The 19,203-nt window shown below is 42.6% G+C and overlaps 3 protein-coding genes across 3 annotated transcripts; 2 read left to right on the top strand and 1 right to left on the bottom strand.

The window, feature by feature from the left end:
• Positions 1-2,192: 2,192 nt before the first annotated feature.
• On the top strand, positions 2,193-5,477 carry scg2a (secretogranin II a). Its single transcript, XM_004075713.5, has 2 exons — positions 2,193-2,330; positions 3,323-5,477. Exon 2 carries the CDS (start codon positions 3,331-3,333, stop codon positions 5,143-5,145), a length of 1,815 nt encoding a protein of 604 aa, XP_004075761.1. The 5' UTR covers positions 2,193-2,330; positions 3,323-3,330; the 3' UTR covers positions 5,146-5,477.
• ap1s3a (adaptor related protein complex 1 subunit sigma 3a) lies at positions 5,191-9,313 on the bottom strand. Its single transcript, XM_011482660.4, has 5 exons — positions 9,164-9,313; positions 8,331-8,509; positions 6,467-6,575; positions 5,786-5,923; positions 5,191-5,702 (listed from the first exon to the last, which is right to left on the bottom strand). The coding sequence occupies exons 1-5, from the start codon at positions 9,164-9,166 to the stop codon at positions 5,667-5,669; spliced, it is 465 nt and encodes a 154-aa protein (XP_011480962.1). The 5' UTR covers positions 9,167-9,313; the 3' UTR covers positions 5,191-5,666.
• A 445-nt stretch (positions 9,314-9,758) lies between these two features.
• On the top strand, positions 9,759-19,177 carry dhrs12la (dehydrogenase/reductase 12-like a). The gene is made up of 10 exons (XM_011482661.3): positions 9,759-9,941; positions 11,465-11,598; positions 14,153-14,235; positions 14,326-14,421; positions 14,538-14,619; positions 14,699-14,760; positions 15,150-15,254; positions 15,816-15,906; positions 16,008-16,145; positions 18,420-19,177. The coding sequence occupies exons 1-10, from the start codon at positions 9,886-9,888 to the stop codon at positions 18,533-18,535; spliced, it is 963 nt and encodes a 320-aa protein (XP_011480963.1). The 5' UTR covers positions 9,759-9,885; the 3' UTR covers positions 18,536-19,177.
• The last annotated feature ends 26 nt before the right edge of the window (positions 19,178-19,203 follow it).

The following is a 19,203-nucleotide window of genomic DNA, read 5'->3' as shown; positions in this document are numbered from 1 at the left end:
CCAAAAAAAATGAAGTTATTTCAAATCTGTACACCCACCACAGTTTGATTAAAAGGTCATGAAGCGAAAAGCAGAAGAATTAAATCCACTATAACTTGTGGTAAAAGTCAAAAAGTTCCAGTACTGTGAAGCAAAGCTGCTGATTACCAGAGGAAACGATAACTTTGACCTGAAGAAATCTTTCTGTCTTCAGTTGCCTGGCAGTGGAAGTAGGGATGAGAGCGAGCTGTAATTGGCTTCTGTTTACCAGCAACCCTCCCACCAACACAACCACCGGCAATTAGCCCGACAGCTCGGCTTCATCAGCACAACACTGACACATTGTGTGTGGGTGTGTGTGTGTGGAATGTGTTACACTAAACGTATGTTACTACACAGACGGCTGCATTCATTCTCAAACACCAGCAGAAAATTTGCTCTTTTGCATCTGCAGAAGCATCTAGGGTCATGAGTTATAACGTGCTGCTGCTGCTCCTGCAATAAAGGAGAGGAAACATCAACATGAAGATGTGGATGCAGCAGGACAGTCTCCAAAACCCCTGATGAGTCTGAGAGGATTCCATAGTCATTTCCGCCTACGGATTTGTGAAGCAATTGTTGACAAATATGCTTTATCCACAAATCGGAGCAGTTTCTGCCTTTAAGTTTTTTTCTATTTAGGAAAAAATACAGTAAAATGTAAAATTGAAGGAGTCCAATGTTTAGATTTGTAGAGTTCAAAGGTGTGAAAAGCTCAAGACTTCTTCATAGTTTTATCTCAAGTGTTGGTTTAATTTTTAACATGAAATAAATTGTAATCAAACTGATCCACATTTAATAAATAATCTCCAGGATATACCTGTTTCATCAAAAAGTCATAAGAACCTTTGGAAAATTGTGTGTACCTTTGTTTGGGTGTCAATAAACTGTGAAGAAAATCCAAAGTTTTAAATTATAATATGAGTTATATATCTTAATTTACCCGTTTGGGTTAAGAATATTTTAACAAAAAACTGTTGTTTTATCTTAACCAAAGAGCTTTTGTCAAATAGGAAATTTAAGATTTTTGCTATTAAATTTGAATATTTAAATACGTGTGTTTTTAAAAAAAGAGGAAAACTTTCAAATATGATCAACAAGATTATTATGTTTAGTACATAATAGATTTATTTACTTGTGTGTTTGGGCATTTTTGTAGAACCAGAATGAACTATACATTCACATGCTGTTAGTGAGGATCCAACATACCAAAAAAATCAAACAAATAATCCAAATCTCCTTGATTAATCTGTGGATTGTGTTTTTTATGAATATTTTCTTTATTTACATATTGTTTTTCTAATGTGGGGATTAGTTTTTAAAAACAAACATAATTTTCCTTAACCCCTTGTTGTTTGGTTTTCTAGCACGTTTGTGTGATTTGTTTCTAATGTTGAGTTTTGATGTTTTGAGACATTCTTTTTTCTTAATCCCGCCTTTTCCTGGCTGTGACTCTGACATTTGAGCCCTGTGCCGCAGCCGCCTGTTCCAAGCAAAAACCGGCTGTAAATAAAGGGGGGAAAGCAGATTATGTTCAGAGGATCACTTCAGAGAAATGCTGCTCATGGGAACACTGCAGGAACGGCAAGATTTGAGTTTCTTGAAGCAAAACATTAGTGACAGAAAAACGAACTTAACGAGCGGGTCAGAGGAGGACTTCTCCAACTGAGGATGGAGGATTTATGAATGAAAGAGCCGCCGCACACACAGATCAATACTTGACTGGATTTGATAGGGTGCCAAAAATAGAGACGAGAGCGCGCCTGCTGACGGAGAAAGTCATTCTCTTTTTGTCATGCGCGCGCACCCATACAGTCCTGTTGTCACCCCGCCCGTCCCGGCCGCCGCCGTCCGTGAGTCATCGGCGGACTTTAACCATTAGTGTTCCTCCGCGGTCGCGGACGCAACAGTCATGATGGCCATGAAGTCTTCACTAATATGATCTAAAACATCCTTCAGATGTTCAGACCTGACTCTGATCTATATGAATAAAAATGTAAAAAATTTTAGATGAAACAGCACAAATGTCTCCTGTCCCGGAAAGCGCAATGAGCGCGCGCGTGTCGGCCCTCTGCAGCACAAACTTCGGACATTCGTTTTGTTTGGCTTATTCGTGTGAACTGCTCGCGTGCGTCGAGCGCGTGCCAGGCAAAGGCCCGTGCGCGAGTCTATTGCGTACCTCATGACGCACGAGTCAGGTGGTTATTCTGAGGGAGCAAAGAGCTGTCCTCGGTGCTGAAACGGCAGTCACCGCGCAAGGCAGAGAGATGCTCAGATTCCCCGCGAGCCTCCGCGCCAAATAATTACGAAAGGTAAGATTACCGTCTTTCTCTGAGGCTCAAAGGCGCTTCGTCAGTTCAGACCGGGTTCCTCCTCATCATCGAAGGAACTAAGGGTTTGCTTCGGAGGAACTTTAGATGTTTGCCAACCTGATGCGCCGCCGCAGATGTTGACGTTGTGTTGTTTTTGCCCGCAGTCATCCTTTGTTCTCTTTGGCTCGAGCTCATTTAAAATTCATCAGGTTTCATCGCCAATTTTTACTCTACTTTTCTGTCAAACAATAAAACCGTTTTGCTTCAGCGTTTAAGTAAAATCAGATGAACAAAAGAAAAAAAATGAAAAAATTGACACTAAGAGTTTTATCGTTTATTTGATGCAATGTTTTCTTTTCTAAAGTTTATTTTCTAACAACTATTTAAACTGAAGTTAAATTTTCCCTTAAAAAACATCAATAATATCATATTACGTTTTTAAACATGTTATCTAATCCCCAAAATGATAAATCTATTTGTGGCAAAATATTAACAATAATTAGACAGAAAACAGATTTTGCATATTATGGGATGTTTCTCTGGACCCTCAGTCTGGTTGGTTTCCCTTGACAACGTGGCCATGACTCACACACAGACGCATTTTGAGGGGTAATACGATTTTGCACAGGAGCGGATTAAAGCACTGATGATGATCCCAGTCTGAAGGTCTGACAGCAGCAACAGGCAGGGAAACAGATGCAGGCAGAGCTCCATCCACCTACAAACTCCCGGTTTTAGTCTATTACAAGAGAATTTCAGGGTTCATCATTTAAAATGAGCAGTTTTCTTCTATTCTTGTTGTTAATTGATGCTAAATACTAATGCAAAACCATTTCCCCAAAGAATCTTGGGAGTTTGGTCAAACAGAAATTGAGACCTGCCTGTCCAGGTTTAACTCCATCTTTATTTGCGATGTTATCACCATGACCGTGGCTTTTTAGAGACACATCAAAGTAATTTCCAGCTGACACATGCCTCCTCTTTTTTTGCAGGAATCACAATGCCATCCCTCTCTCAGACTTCTCCGATGTGCAAGCCTTTCCTCGTCTGTTTAGCCAACCTGCTTCTTGTGTTCGCTTCTGCTGGCGTTTATGGGGCTTCGCTTAGAGAGCACAGGATGCTGGGAAGTGAGTCAGACTCCCTGAGACGAAATGGCCTCCAACCTCCTAATGCAGACATGCTGAAAGCCTTGGAGTACATTGAGAGTCTCCATCAGAGAAGTGGTGGGGACTCCCCGCAGCAAAGCCCCCGAGCTTCAGGGCAAGACGTCAGCCACATGGATGACATGGAGAAGCTCCAACTGCTGCTGAAACTGCATTCTAACCCCATTCAAAGTGAAGATGAGGAGAAACAGGAGGAAGAGCAAAGACAGGATAAGAGTGAAGAGCTGCTCCAGGCTGTGCTCAGCACACTCCAGGAGACGGAGAAGGCCTCCAAGCCAGCCCTGCTCAGCCCAGAGAGACCAGGAACAAACAGAGGCTCTGTGCAGCCAGAACAACATGGCCGCAGGTTTCATAAGAAGCTGCCCTTAATGTTTGAAGATGAGGAGGAAGGTGAGGATGACAGGGATGCGGAGGGGCCCCGGTATGAGAGCCTCTTTAAACGCACCAAAGAAAACGTGGAGGAGAAGTACACACCTCAGAACCTGGCCACGCTGCAGTCTGTGTTTGACGAGCTGGAAAAGATGACAGCTGCAAAGGGGATCCGTAAGAGGGAGGATGAGGAGGAGGAGGAGGATGATACAGAAGAGGACGGAGACGTTTTCAATGTGAGGGATGACGAGTACAACGACATGGATCCTGCACAGTGGGGTCCACTAGAAGAAGAGGATGACGAGGAAGAGAGTGATGACCGACATGATCGAGGCCTTGATTATATTGATGACAATGATGAAGAAGAAGATGAAGATGAAGAAGAAGAAAACTCCCCAATGAAAAGGTCTAATAATGCAGATGATGCTGTTAATTTAGTTGATTACTACCTTTTTAAAGTCCTGGAAAAAACAGAGGAAGAAAAGCAGAAGCGAGATGTAGAAGAGGAAGAGCAGAGGGCTGAGAGAAGGGTATCTCAGTATCCAGATAATGTAGACCCAAGGGTTATCTACCGGCTTATTACCATGTCCCAAAAATACCAGATCTCCCCTGAGGACCTCATGAACTTGCTTAAAACTAGATATCAGAAGAATCAAGACATGTTGCGTAAAAGCAATGAATTATACAGAGCAGGAAGCCGGTTTTCTCAGAAATCCCCACAGAAGATGAATTTTCCTGTTGCCACATTCTCCACCAGACGGCTGCCTTACGGACGAAAGACCGCAGAGGAACTGAGGAAACAGGAGATCCTTAGAATCCTGGGGTTGGGAGGCGAGGAGGCGGCAGATCCAGTCAGGACGCAGAGACAGCGTACCAGCTCCCTGTCACGACTTCACGCTCAGACCGCTGGGCGTTTGGGGGAATCCGCTCCCACACTGCGGCGTCTTCCCTACACCTTCAGAGACGACTACGATGACTCAGTGGATGAGAACGAACTGGCAGCTTATCTCGCCGCTCAGATGCTGGCACAATATCCCAAACCTGCATTTAGAAACAAGGTGGCCCAAAAGAGGGAAGAGGATGGACAGAGCGCCACAGACGCCTTCGAAAAGGCAGTGACGGAATATCTAGCTATAGTGGACTCAGAGAAAAAAAACCAAACACCGTCTGAAGATGTTAGGAGTGACGACACACAAAGTTTGGAGAATGAGGCCGTGACCAAACTGCTGAGCTACCTGAACCCAAAGCCCGGAGAAACTGACAAAACTGACAAAGAAATATGAACAAAGTGGTGTAAATACATATGTACATGGAGGAAAAACAGAGTATTTTGAGAAATAAACCATCCAGTCAACTTTAATTATTCCGTAGGTTTACAAAACTTTGTATTTATTAGCAGAAATGAGTGTTGCCACATTCACGTGGAGTTTCTCTAAGTGAAAAATTTGTTGCTTGACGACTTGTTCATGTGTCCCACCAGACTCAGACACACACACACACACACACACACACACGCAGACAGGCTCACCAGGCTCACACTCATTTGTGTTTTTGGTAATTTTTCTTAAATGTGGTAATATGTGATAAACCTGAGATGAATAAAGCATTGATGTTATTTTTTTCCTTACTGTCTAGTGTTTCTCCAGTTAATCATCCGCACACCCACACCTCATTAAGCTAGTTTGTGTGTGGGCGAGTAGAGGGGGCTTTAAAACTTTAAAGAAAATGATTTTTGAGTCACACGGCGTCCAGATGATGAAGTTCATGAAGACAGAAACGTGATTTGTTGTCATGTTCTCTCAGCTCAGTAGGCGGGTTTGCTCATATACTCCTCCATCGTCTGTGGAGCAAACAGATGTAAATGCAACGAATGCGACGCAACAAAACCTGCATCCGCTGAAGACTTCTTCACGGCTCCTGTACCTCTTGAAGGGTGTCGGCCTCCTCCACAGACCCACCCACAGCAAACTTGGAGGTTTCTAAGATCTCTCCGCCCATCAGAAACTCATCCAGGATGAAATAAGCCTTCTCAAAGTTAAAGATGATGTCCAGCTCGCAAACCTGAAGCAGAAGATGCTGTCATTTCTCCAACAACACATTAAAAACGAATCCAATTTCAAAACCAAAATTGTCCTTTCACACTTTGGTTTTTGGAGATGAGAAGGTTTGTCACTTTTTTATCGTAACTAACACCTCAGGGGTGAAAGAGTAGGATCATCTGGTGGACAGGGAGGTGACGTTAACTAAGGGTTGGGATGGAGTCAAAGTTACAGTTATAGCTCCTTGAGAGCAAACAGACCCAACAAAAAGGTACAGGTGAAACCCCGAATCACTAATGATTCCACTTCCTGTCTTTAATATCAAATAAACATGTTCACATCCTCTGATAAATTTTGAACAACCTGTTATTTCTTTCTTTCTCTCTACAGAGTGATGAACATAAATGGAAGCAAGAACATTTTGAACATTTGAAATGTCCAGCTACAAAAAGCTCTATTATTATAAATCTTGACATTACATTGATTTAATAATCAGCTTTTCCTTACGCGCACACGCAAATGAAATTAAAACATATTTTGGTTTATCCTAATGAGCTTTACTTACATTACCAAAGTATTTATCCAACAGTTCAACATATCTGTGGATCATTTCCAGAGCCAGCAGCTCGTTGTCCTTCTCTTCCAAGCCAGTGCAGAAATACAGGCTGGCATACCTGCAACGGAAGCAAGTGAAGGTCACCTGAGTTAACCACTTACAGGATGATAAAAACAGAACTTCTGTCAGCCTAAAAGTCACGCAGCAGGTGGTGAAATCAACGCAGTTCTGACATAAGGGTCTTTGGTTAACATCAGTGTGAACTAGAAACGTGTGGATGAAGTTACTCTAAAACAGGTTTGACTTCTGGTATGTAAGCTCAACAACCTAGTAAACTCCAAAGTTTGTGTTTGCTGCATTCTCTTTGGTCCTGGAAGTCGGTTTCCCAGGAACTTTTCATGAAGGCACCCTGACTTCCTGGTAGGGATCCCTCAGAGATTTGGAGGAGTTTGAAAGGGCATCTGTCTCCACATGTGGTGTGGAGCATGGATTTTGGAATGCGGCACATGAAAATATACTCCATCCTTTGCTACATCAGACCAACAAAGCACAGTATGGAAGGACATTTCCTGTCTGTGACACTGTCCCTGAGACATTGGAGCACATGTTTCTCAATTTTCCTGTTGACTTGCCTTTATTGCAGGAGCTAAGGGACACTGTAAAGTCCTGGTGTGGAACTCTGAGGGGGATTGGGGGAGGGCCTTACCAATTGGGATTGAGAGATGGCGCAGGTGACCTGGATGGAAGCTCCTGCTGGCCATCAGGGGGGAGGGGTGGGGCAAGGAATTCAGGTGGACGTCCTGAGACCCTGCACAGGGTTCTCGCTGATTTTCTGCTTCATCGTGCACGACCCAGAGACTTTTTGCTGTGAGGATGGTGGAGTGCACATAGTTCTTTGATTATGTTTAAAGTATTTGTGATTTGTAGTTTTGTTTTTAGTCAATTTTGAATGTTTTTGCAATATTTTTTATTACTTTGCATAAATTGTAGCGGTCTAAGTTGGGCTAGGTGGCTGTTGGGGTTCTGCTAATGTTTTATGTTCCGGAGTTCAGTGAACACACCAGCCAGAGAGACTTGTAGGCGTTGGGTTCTCTCATTCAACCTGTTGTTGGGGGTTTGGCCTGATAGGGTTCAAGTATTGACTGATTATGGGAAATGGTGGGAGGTGCATGAGAGAGGGAATTAAGATGTTTGGGGAGCATTTTTCCTCTTCTGCTGTTGAGTCATTGTAAGCCGTACAGTGTTGGTTACGACCTAGAGTAACCACAAAGGTTGTTCGTCCGTATGAAGTTATCTTATCAATTTTTTGCTTATGAGGACCCATTATATGTTTTTTGTTGTAACACTGGTTAACTAGTGAAGCAGACAACATTCATGCCAGCGCACGTGTTTTCCTCCAACTTCTCAAATGATGCACTAAGTTCAGACTTCCAAAGCTTTTTGTGAACACAGTTTATGTGAAGCATGTGTGTTTTTAATCTAAAATCCCTGCCACCTTCCTGTGTTTACTGTTAGTGTTTTTGATTCATGTTGCTCCTCGTCACCCTATAGTGATGCCAGGAGCAGGAAATGTATTTAAGATGTTTCACTTCTTTTTTCCCATATGAGGAAAAGTTAAACTGCTGTCCTAATGTCTTCTTTCGAAACTCCAGCTGACTGATGCATGTCATGGTTAGCTTGTTCCCTGCTGATGTTTGGAGTTTACGCTTTTCTTATCGTAAAACGAACATTTAAGGAACAAAAGTGAGATAAAGATGAATACTATTTACTACCAAGGACTTTAAACCTTCACCAGGATTTTCCCACTCCACAACAGTATCAGTCAGCACATGTGAGACTTCCCATGGGGGGGTGGGGGGGTGCCTTCACCCACCTCTTGTAAACAATCTTCAGGTCCCTCCACTGCAGGAAGTTGGAGGTGCGTGGTGGACGGGCCAACACCATCAGAGTCATGTCCCGGATCACCTTCTTCTTTTCTAGCTCTGATAGGGGTGTGAACCACTTCTGCAGCCGCAGCTTCCCCTGCCGACTGAACAGCAACAGGAAGTGGATCTGAAAGAACAAACAAAGAAGAATCAAAGAAGACGAGGGTTGATCTATTGCAGAGGCCATGGACCCTAAATGGAGTCAAAGCCGCTGCAGCGACATAAAGCCACAAAACAAATGTGGATGGAGACTGGCAGTCAGAGCAGAGCATGCAAATCAGCTCTGAGGGCAATAAAAGAGCAAACACAAAGCTTGTGTTGAGCAAGAGCAATCATGGAGAGCTCTTTGCCCAGGGTGCAGCTGTGGAGGTCTGCAGAGGGACAGACGCAGAAAGAGCAGAAAAACAAAATCCTTTCCACACTTTAACATGAGGTTTACTGATGAAAAGGATAAAATCTACAAAAACACATCTATTTCTGGGTATTGATCAGACAAATGTTCTCAGCCAGACTGTCAGTTTAATACTTAAGAAGGTGTGAAGAGATCACTCAGATCCATAACTTCATTCAGACATTATAAATGAATGGGACTCGTTTTATGCAGGATATCTGACCCTCCCTCCCCCTAAACATTTATGAGAAACAGAGTAAATGAATAACCTTCATGCAGACCAAAGACAAACTAAACCAGGTCACTTCAAAATAGCATTTACTCCATTAGGAGACTCTCATTGAGTGTGAATGACTGGCATCAGAACATGAACACAGTGAAATAACTCACCATTATTTCAGCCTCTGCAAAATGAACAAACAAACAAACAAACAAAACAAATTAAAAATGAAAGTATGTCAGGCTGTAATCCATCTGTCTGTCAGAGGTTTTATGCTGCGCTACAAGACATTATTAAACCTTCCCAGAGGGCTGTCCGTGCGCACACCTTCTCAGTACAGGTACACGCCCTGTTACTCCTTCAGGATCTGATTGACTGTCGAGGTCTTTGAGGTGTGACAGGTGTGACAGATGTCATTATTTGTTTGTTTGTTTATTTATTTCCATCCTAATTTTTTGGTAGATTTAGATTTTTTAACTAAAAACATATACAATATTACATACAAATATTTATACATAATTTTTGTATTTAATACTCTCCAGATTAGTATTTTACTATTTTACTATTAACACCTTACATTTGTACTATAGTTATTGTCTTATTATTACTTTATGAAATAATTAAAGCTATAATCAGCTTTAATGTCATTTTTGATCTTTTTCCTATACTGTTGGGCAGAGAACCATGTCAAAAAATGAAACTATACACAATAAAAGCCCCTCCTCAGACCGGCAGACTGGTGCATCCCTGCGTGCTGCCGCTGGGCGGCTGCTTGGAGCGCGGTCCGGACCGGGACCGGTCATATGCGCTGCGTGGAGCTCCACGTGGTTCTGGTCCTGCGTAAAAGCAGAGCAGAGAAACTCCGAGAGGGAGAAGCTTCCGGAGCAGCATCATGTCCCTGTACCGCAACTCCGCCTGGTTCCTGAAGGGACTGACCGAGTTCACCAGGTGAGACACCTGTCCTGTTCTTTGAGTGCGGACCCAATAGACTTTTCTGGACTTACAGACACATCTGCAGGCAGAAGCTCAGGGGTTTTCCTAACAGCTTTACTTTGCAGGAAAGACCCAAGAGAGAAGGTCAATGCTGTTTTTGCTAAATATGCTCAGTGATTTTTTTTTTTTATAGAAAACTATTTACTGAAACTGACTGTTTTTTAAATAAACGAATTCTTAAGATGAGTTTACCATCCATTAGTTGTAATCAAACAAACAAAAAAAAAAAACGAATCAACGTCTAAAAGATCAGAATAAAGAGCAGTTATTTCATTTGAAAATTGACCTTTTGGGGTCTTCTGCTGTTTAAAGATCCAAACATATGAAGATGCAAAGGTAAAACAAATGCTTATTTACTTTTGCTTTAATGCTTTCAAGAAGTTGCACATCTTTTAGCACGAACTTTTTTGTAAAATATTATATTATATTATATTATATTATATTGTTATATTTTTTTTTGAAATTCACAAACACAGCAAGTAAAGTCAAAAACAGAAGAAAAAGCTCAAAGACGAGGATGCATTTTAACAACTGGCATAACGTCCATCCATCCATTCATCCATCCACCTGTCCGTCCATCCATCCCTCCATCCATCCATCCCTCCATCCATCCATCCATCCATCCATCCATCCATCCATCCATCCATCCATCCATCCATCCATTAATAAACCCAGCTGTAAACCAGGTGAACCCTTTTCATGTGGTTGCTGGAGCCTATCCCAGCTGTTGGTGAAGGTGGGGTTCAGCCTGGATGGATCACCAATTCGTCCCAGGGCCTTGACAGGTTTAACATCTACCTCAGTAATGATGGTGATAATATAGTGAATATGTAATTCATTCACTCAGAAAAAACGATTTAAAAGACTGATTAACAGAAAAGAATTGAAAAAAGCAGACTGATCAACATTAAAGATTAATGAATAAGGCTTAACAGGAGTCACAGAGATATTTATCTGTAGTTAGACAATAAATGGTCCTGAATCATGATCATTATTTAATATTGACAGATAGGGGGGGTCTTCCCCTTTGGATCCCAGCATGCCAAGTAGTCTGAAGAGGTGCTTTTGTTGCCGTTTCCCTCCTTCCCTTTGTTTGATGTTATCTTTTCTCCCAGAGAGCAGCCGCTCCGTACTAATTACTCTCTGCATGACACCAACGAACAGAGCCGCCATTTAACCTAAGCCCCTCCCCTCCCTGCTCGCCCCCCCCCCCCCTTCAGATGCCGTCAACAATACTATCTGCAGTACAATGAAGGGAATTGAGCTTGTTGGGAGCGCACAGGCTCACACACGGAGTCTGACCCCGAACCCTCTCACATCAGAGACGATGCCAGGCACACCCCATCCTCCTTTGTCCCTGTACTGTAAGGCTGTGGGCGTGGCTGACCTTAAACAGCCGCCATCTCTAACACACACAGAAGTAAACTGAGATGTGCTGCTGACAATCTGCTGAAGCTGCGTGTGCTGCTGTCTTGCAGGAATGGCTTCCTGACAGCTTCCAAGCGATTTGTGGAGAAGGACTTGGATGTGTCCGTGGCTGGACGCTCCTTCATGATCACAGGAGCCAACAGTGGCATTGGGAAGGCTGCTGCCATGGCGATTGCTAAGAAAGGTAACATCATCGTCAGTGGAACAGCAGCTGTATGAGCACAACTACATGTGCAGAGATACTGATGATGATGAGTTGAAGGTGTCGCTTTTGACAGACAGGGATAGACATGTTCACAGGGTTAGAGTTGCCTGAGTGTCCTGCGTCCAATCACAAGAGTGCATTGTAGTGTATTTTAATACAGTAACACTTTGAAAACATAAAGAATTGAACATACATGCAGAATTATGATCCATATTTCAGCTTTTACTGATCATAAGAAATTAATCAGAAAGCATAGTTATAACTTAATTTATATAAAAACTTAAGAATTGGAAAATTATGAATACAATATTATTGAGATATGTATAAAGATACCAGAACCAAATACAGATTGAAACAATAAAGGAAGAAGTTCGCAATGTTCTTCTGTGGTTCCAGGTTGTAGTTCATGTCAGAGATCATCATAGATGTCACTGAAGATGAAGTTGGGATTTTACTGGACTCAAACATCCTAAAACCAGCCATAGACACAGAGGAGAGCTTCAGCAGCAGTGTTTACATGGTCCAGCGCCAGATTTCAGTTTTTGTCTGCACCTGGTTATGATCCAATGTCAGACGTCACCAACCTCACTCCAATTTTTGTCTCATTTGTCTCACTTCCTGACCCAAGGAAGCTAAATAAAGAATGGGTCAAGGTGAAATGGTAAATGGTGAATTCTTCCTTGGAGGCCCACCGTGCTTTACAGTCTCTCACACACACCTGCATGCACACACCGTGGCTCAACTGCCTAACAATGGTGCCAACATTTAAGCACCAGGAGCAATGTGGGGTTCAGTGTCTTGCTCAATACATGGGCAGGCAGGAACCGAACCTGCAAAGCTCTGATCAGAGGTCAACCACTTTACCTCCTGCAGCAAATCTGACTGTCTTCCTGATTTGCTGCAAACCTTCAAAGTGTGTGCAGAAACTCTGGCAACAGGGTTCAAGCTTTAGGAGTCCCAAAGGAAAATTCAGAAGCACAAAAAACTTAATTTAATCTTTCTGGGATGATCAGTCTGAAAGTTTGTTAACAGATGAGCTCATGAATGCCACAGAGAGTGTGACGCCTCAGAGGAAGGAGGAAGCTGACAACTGTAGCTCTGTTGTCTTCCTGTAACTTTATCAGGATGTTGATTGGAATCATTTTAACCCTTGTGCTATCCTATGGGGTCAAGATGACCATTGACGTGTTCTCCCTACCATGACAAAGGTGGATAAAGGTGAAGAGGATTTCATGTAATCCATGGACACCAGTAAAAATCACAAATCATTGAAGAAAAAAGTTCAGCGCACTGTCTTGTGGGGTCTAGATGACCCAACTCCTAATGTCAAAGTGCCCAGGATAGCACAAGGGTTACGCTGGGAATCATACAGCTTCACACATTACAATTCAATATATAATGTTAGTATTCTGTAATTTTAGATTATTTGATTTATTTCTAATAAATCCGGGATAGGCTCCGGCAGCCCCGTGACCCCGAAAGGGACAAAGCGGTACAGAAAATGAATGAATGAATGAATGATTTATTTCTAGTAATTACTTTGGAATCAGTGGTACAGATACCAAAATGGTTTCACCAGGACTGGAACATCTCGAAACTTTCACTGGTGTTTCATATTTTCCATGGTTTCTGTCAACATTTTTTAACTTCCTTCAAAGTTTTTTTCATTCTTTTAGTCTTAGCAGAACCATGAAGTGGAAGAAACACTGCTTTAACCTCCAAAGCTATGTTTGAGCTAACCCTCTACACATGTAGTCACAAAGTCACAGTTAAGCAGACTTAACAACTGTGGCGATATACCCTAAATGTGATGTCCATGCAAGTTGATGCCAGGTCTTAAGAGAATAGCGTAAAGTTTATTTTTTCATTAAACAAAAGACTGACTGTACATTCCTATTTGAGTATTTTTACAGGCTATAAGCGATCCACTTCCTGTTTACCTTTTTTACCTTTGGTGGAAAACCTTCATAGACTGTGGATAAAGACGTGTTTTCACTTCTGTCAGAACTGAACTACGATCTCATTGGAGTCTTTAAGCGAAGACCGGCATCACCTGAGATGACTTTCACTTTGTCTCTATTGAAAAACTAACTTGATCTTTTGAGGGGATGACTGAGATTCTGCTGAGACTGAGTTCGTGATCTCAGGGGGTTATTTACACGTTGGGGGGAAATGAAAAGGGAGATTGGCTGATGTGTTGAAGAGAGCTGAAGGGCAAATATGTTTACACTGCAGATTTCTTTAGTGGTCAGGAGTTATGTGTGGTAACTGGAAGTCGGAGACTGTGATTATAAGCAGCTGATATGAGTCTTGGAGTAGTGCCGCTGATCCTATGTACAAAAAGAAAAAGGCCTTCAGGGAAATTGGTTCGGATTATGTCAAAACTACTTTGAAGGGAGATATTTCAGACAAACACCAATGGGAAAATCCTCAGGACAGACTGAGTAGAGGATGTTCTCCATTTCATCAAATTAAGTCATTTAATACCAAATATTCCATATTACTTGGTTCTATGGGCTAATCTCTGTGACAGGGGGAACGGTCCACATGGTCTGCAGGAACAAGGACAAAGCTGAGGAGGCCAGAGCTGACATCGTCAAGGAGAGTGGAAACAAAGTATGGTGAAAGTCAAATTTACCCAACAAAACTGGTATTAGAGCTTGGTTACAAGCTCAATATGGTTTAATTTTGACTGTTTTATTACAGGAAGTCTATGTTCACATTCTGGATTTGTCTGAGACCAGGAAGGTCTGGGAGTTTGCTGAGGCCTTCAAGAAGAAGTACAAGGCTCTCAATGTGCTCGTAAGTGGCATTTCTAGTGTCAATGTTGGTGCAAGTTCAGAACCAGAAACAGAGTATTAGCCTCACAGCTTGCAATTCATCATTTATGCAAATGATAATCTAACACGACCTTGTAGATCAATAACGCAGGCTCCATCATGAGTCAGAGAGATGTGAACGCAGAAGGCCTGGAGAAGAGTTTTGCTGTAAATGTTCTTGGTGAGTCACAACACAAGCATGAAGTGTGAAGACGATGACCATTAGGGGAGGATGGAAATGATTCTGAAACCCTCTGCAGGTATTTACATCCTCACCAAGAGCCTTGTTCCTTTGCTGGAGAAGAGTCCAGATCCCAGAGTGGTGAGTCTGTGCTTTATACGGTCAGTTATCCAGTTTACACTCTGAGAAAAACAGAGGAAGTTCATGAAAAGGGATCCAATGGCTTTTTTTCAGATTAACAACACTTTCTAATTTAAATGGATATAAATGGAATCATAGAATTGCAACTGTATTTATAAAACAAAATCTACATGAAATGTTTATATTAAGTCTACAATGTGTCAAACATGTGTTTCAGTGATAAAATTTACTTTATTCTGAAGCAAAATAAAATATTACTGGAAAATTAAAATAAAATATTGATTTATTTAAAAAGGAACTTTGAATTTATTTTTTAATGAGCTTTTGAAAGTTTTGATTTATTAGTATGTGTTCTTTTACAAAAGTCCTTTTTTTTTCTCCATGTTCAGATCTCAGTGACCTCAGGAGGAATGTTGGTGCAAAAGCTCAGAATAGGAAATTTACAATCTGAGCGCGGTCGCTACGACGGCACCATGGTCTACGCCCAGCACAAAGTAAGAGCCGCTCACTTTTTCAACAGTTAGCCTGCAGTAGAACCGACGGAGGTAGTTTGGGCATTTCCATCTCCACATCGACGGATGCCTTTGAGCAGAGAAGTCCTTAAAATGTCTCCCAGGAAACAGGGCATGGGGCGGAGCATGAACTTGTACTTTGAAGGTAGAGCGTGGACTCTGGCCATGGGGGCGGAGCATGGACTTAGGGATGGATGGGCCTCTTCTTGAGAGAGCTGCTTCTAAAATCATAGATCTTAAGGGGAACCTCAAATGTCACAATTAATGCCTACATTAAGATAAGAAAAAGAATGAGGAAGGATGATAACATTTAAGGTTACAGGACACAAATACAACACACGTTGAAGGAAATGAGAATGAATTTTAGTTGGTACAGAACTCAAACTCAGAGTTCCTGAAGAACCCAGTTGATTTCTGTCTTGTTGCAGTCCTGTTGTGTGTTTTGTCTCTTTGTGTTCACAGACACAAACAGCCTCAGGGAGCAGCTGTCAGTGTCCTTCAGATCTTTGCACTTTAACAGCTTTGTGTCTGTTTGTGTTCCAGAGGCAGCAGGTTGTGATGACAGAGCAGTTTGCAAAGACTCACACTAACATCCATTTCTCCGTCATGCATCCTGGCTGGGTGGACACTCCAGGTAGCCCCCACCTCTTCACCTTTTTCCTGTAAACACATCTGAACCATCTTTGCTCTAACAAGATAAACCTGCTTCCTTTCTTTATATTCGCCGTATCCTAGCGGTAGCCAATGCCATGCCAGACTTCCATCGCTCCATGAAGGAAAGTCTGCGCTCTCCGGATCAGGGGGCTGACACGGTGGTGTGGCTCGCTATCTCCGAGGTTGCCATCACAAACCCGAGTGGACGTTTCTACCAGGGTATGCTGCGAAAACATTTTAAAGAGCTTGAGACATACTTATTAGTCTCTGAGTGTACTGGTATTAACAATGATGATCTTTAACAGCTTCTACATTCATGTATTAGATCTTTACACAGTTTGGACAGAAAACAGCTCACTTCAATTCACATCCACCGGACTAAATGATTAACAGTTTTATTGTGAAATCTAGGCTCCAGAGACAACATGAGTTTTTTATGTTAGCCATAAAATACAAGTGGAATTGTGAGGTTACAGGGAGCAGAGGTGAAGAAGGTCAAAGGTCAACAGTCCAGAACAACAGAGTTGAAGAGAGGTGAAGAACCACATTGGAGTAGGTTGGACCGGGTGGAGGAAGGTTTCAGGTGTGATGAGTGACAAAAGAATGAAAGGTGTGGAAGACTGTGGTGAGAGCAGCGATGTTGTTGGTTCAGAGACTCTGATGCAGAAACAGGAAGCAGAGCTGGAGGCAGCACTTACCAAAGAGATTCTCTTTGGAGAATGACCAGCATGGATAGGTTTAGGAATGAATCCATCAGAAGAACAGATCATGCAGAATGTTTTGGAGATAAATGCAGGGAAGCAGATTGAGATGGTTAGGACACACTAAGACATGGAGCAGGGATAATGTTGGTAAAAGGAGGCTGAGGTTGGACATACCACGAAAGAGGAGGTTTATAGATGTAGAGATGGAGGACATGATGGTGGAGGATGCAGAAGAGAGGGTTAGATGAGGATTTGCCTTAGCAAAAGGGAGCAGCAGAAAGAATGAAGAAGAAGAAAATAAAAACTTATTGGACAGAACATAAAGGTGTAAAACTGTTATGCATTTCAGAGTAAAAAGGAAATGAAAACAAGCTGATTGATGTGAATGAGCCTAAACAATGGGGCTGGAGTGTGGACGTGCATGTGCATGTGTGAGGACATTTGGCTGGTGTCCACTGCAGCTGGAGTGGTCTGCTTTGGTGCCAGATACTGCCAGAGAGGAGAGCCTCTGCGATCACTCTAATGTGCCCTTTTGTTCTCATGCGTACTGTCCTCTATTGGCCTGACAGAAAAAGGTCGCAGCCTAATGTGAAAGGATGTATACATCCAGCACTGGTGCTTTCCTTTGATTGGTCTGATGATAACAGGAAATGAATAAACTGTTAATGTTTTGTTCTCTTTATTGTTTTTCCCCACATCCTACAAAAAGCCTGTGGATGCGTCCCGAGTGTTTAGTCCAGTGAGCTGCATGCTCATGAATGCAAAACAGTGATTTGTTTTTATATACTAAACTATCATTTGAAAAAGATCTATAAAATATTTGAGAAAATGTAGTTTTTCTTTCTTTGACCTTTTTGAATTCAGTGTTTCTAAAGCATTACGGTCCAAAAACATGCTTCATAGGTAAATTGGTTACTCTAAATTGTCCCTAGGTGTGAATGTGAGTCTGCATGGGTGTGTGATTGTGGCCCTGCGACAGACTGGCGACCAGTCCAGGATGTCCCCAGCCTTCGCCCACAAGTGGCTGGAATAGGCTCCAGCTCCCAGAAAGGGACAAAACAGGTTTAGAAATTGAATGAATAAAGCCTTACTGTTCCTCCCCCTGCACTGCTCTCTACTCCTTACCTGGATCAGGTGTGTTCAGTCTGAATGTAAAAACACCAGTCAGCTAATTAGCAGCAAGCATTGTGTGTGTGTGTGTGTGTAGGTGGGTGGGGGGGCTAGAAACAGGCAGGCAGGTGGTTGTGGATGAGAAGGGTTGGCGAGTTTTACAGAGAAAGGCTGATTTTAAAGGTGTTTATCGGATGCTCTGTAAGTCTGAGGTTCTCTGCAAAGATTTTAGACGTTTGCCGAAAGTTAAAGTGCATCTCTGCAATGAAAAAGAAAACTATTTTTTTTTCCCACAAAGACATTCCACTTTTCTCCAAAACTGCTGAAATGTCACACATTTAAAGAAAACATCACTTTGTGGAGCCAAATCCGCTTTGAGGTGGGACTTTGCTAAAGAATGGTCAATCAAACAGAGCCAATGAGCACAAATGACAGAATTTGGACAGAATCAGTTCAGCAAAATCGGAACCAAGAACCATGCAGTACTTAAACTGACTGAGACTTTGTATGCGAAAGCCTCTGGTGCATGTGACTAATGGGAAAACTTAGGCTCAGATGTCATCAAAGGTCCAATATTCTACTTAAAAATGTAAAAAAAAATGCATATAAAAATCCAGAAAAGTGCCCGTTTAAATCTGTCCTGATAAACTGTGTTCTCTCTGCTTCTCCACCTGCTCAGACCGAAGGGTGGTGTCCACCCACCTGCCGCTGGCGTGGACCCACAGCTCCCCTCTGGAGGAGCAGAAGTTCATGTCGCTGTTGGAGGAGCTGGCCAAGAAGTTCCAGCCACACTAAGCCTGCAGGAGGCCCCACCAGCACTAACCTGGACTCAGAGGTTCATCACAAAGACTCTGCAGAGGGGGGCTCAGCTCCATCCTCCTCACACCTGATGGGGACTCTGAATGCTTTGGAAATCCTGCCTTCCAAAAGCAGAACTTACAGCTGACATGTGATGCTCTCTAACTATCAGTGTGGTTGTTGCTGTGTCATTGTTGGGCTTTGTAACTATTATAGGTCAACATAACCATAACAGGCTTGTACGTCTGAGCGTAAAGCTGCTTCTGAGAGAAGACCCCGCCCACTCAGTGTCGCTGTGATTTCATTAGCAGTCATCCAGATGGGAATCTGATGACCAAAATCACCTCCATCTCTTCGCCTCGTGTGGGTTCAACGTCATGTGGTGCTCTGCACGCTTACGAAAAGAGTGTCACCTTACTGCCATGTGTGTGCGTGTGTGTGTGTGTGGGGGGGTCAGCTTATTGTCAGCTCTGTTGTTCAGCTTCTCTTCAGTCAAAAATGAACCCAAACTGGACATGCTTACTCTATAAAACACAGCATCTATCACCAATTTAAGGTTCTGCCGCGCACCTCCCCAACGCTCGCTGTAACTTTGACTGGTCTTCATGTGTGAATAAAGAAACTTACAGATTGCTACCAGATCCAATACAATTCTTTAGAAAATG

The sequence above is a fragment of the Oryzias latipes genome, chromosome 13 (assembly GCF_053564925.1).
Source record: "Oryzias latipes strain Hd-rR chromosome 13, Olatipes_Hd-rR_3.1".
NCBI lineage: Eukaryota > Metazoa > Chordata > Actinopteri > Beloniformes > Adrianichthyidae > Oryzias > Oryzias latipes.
Note: the sequence above shows the minus strand (reverse complement) of the source record. Positions and strands in the feature narration are given on the sequence as shown.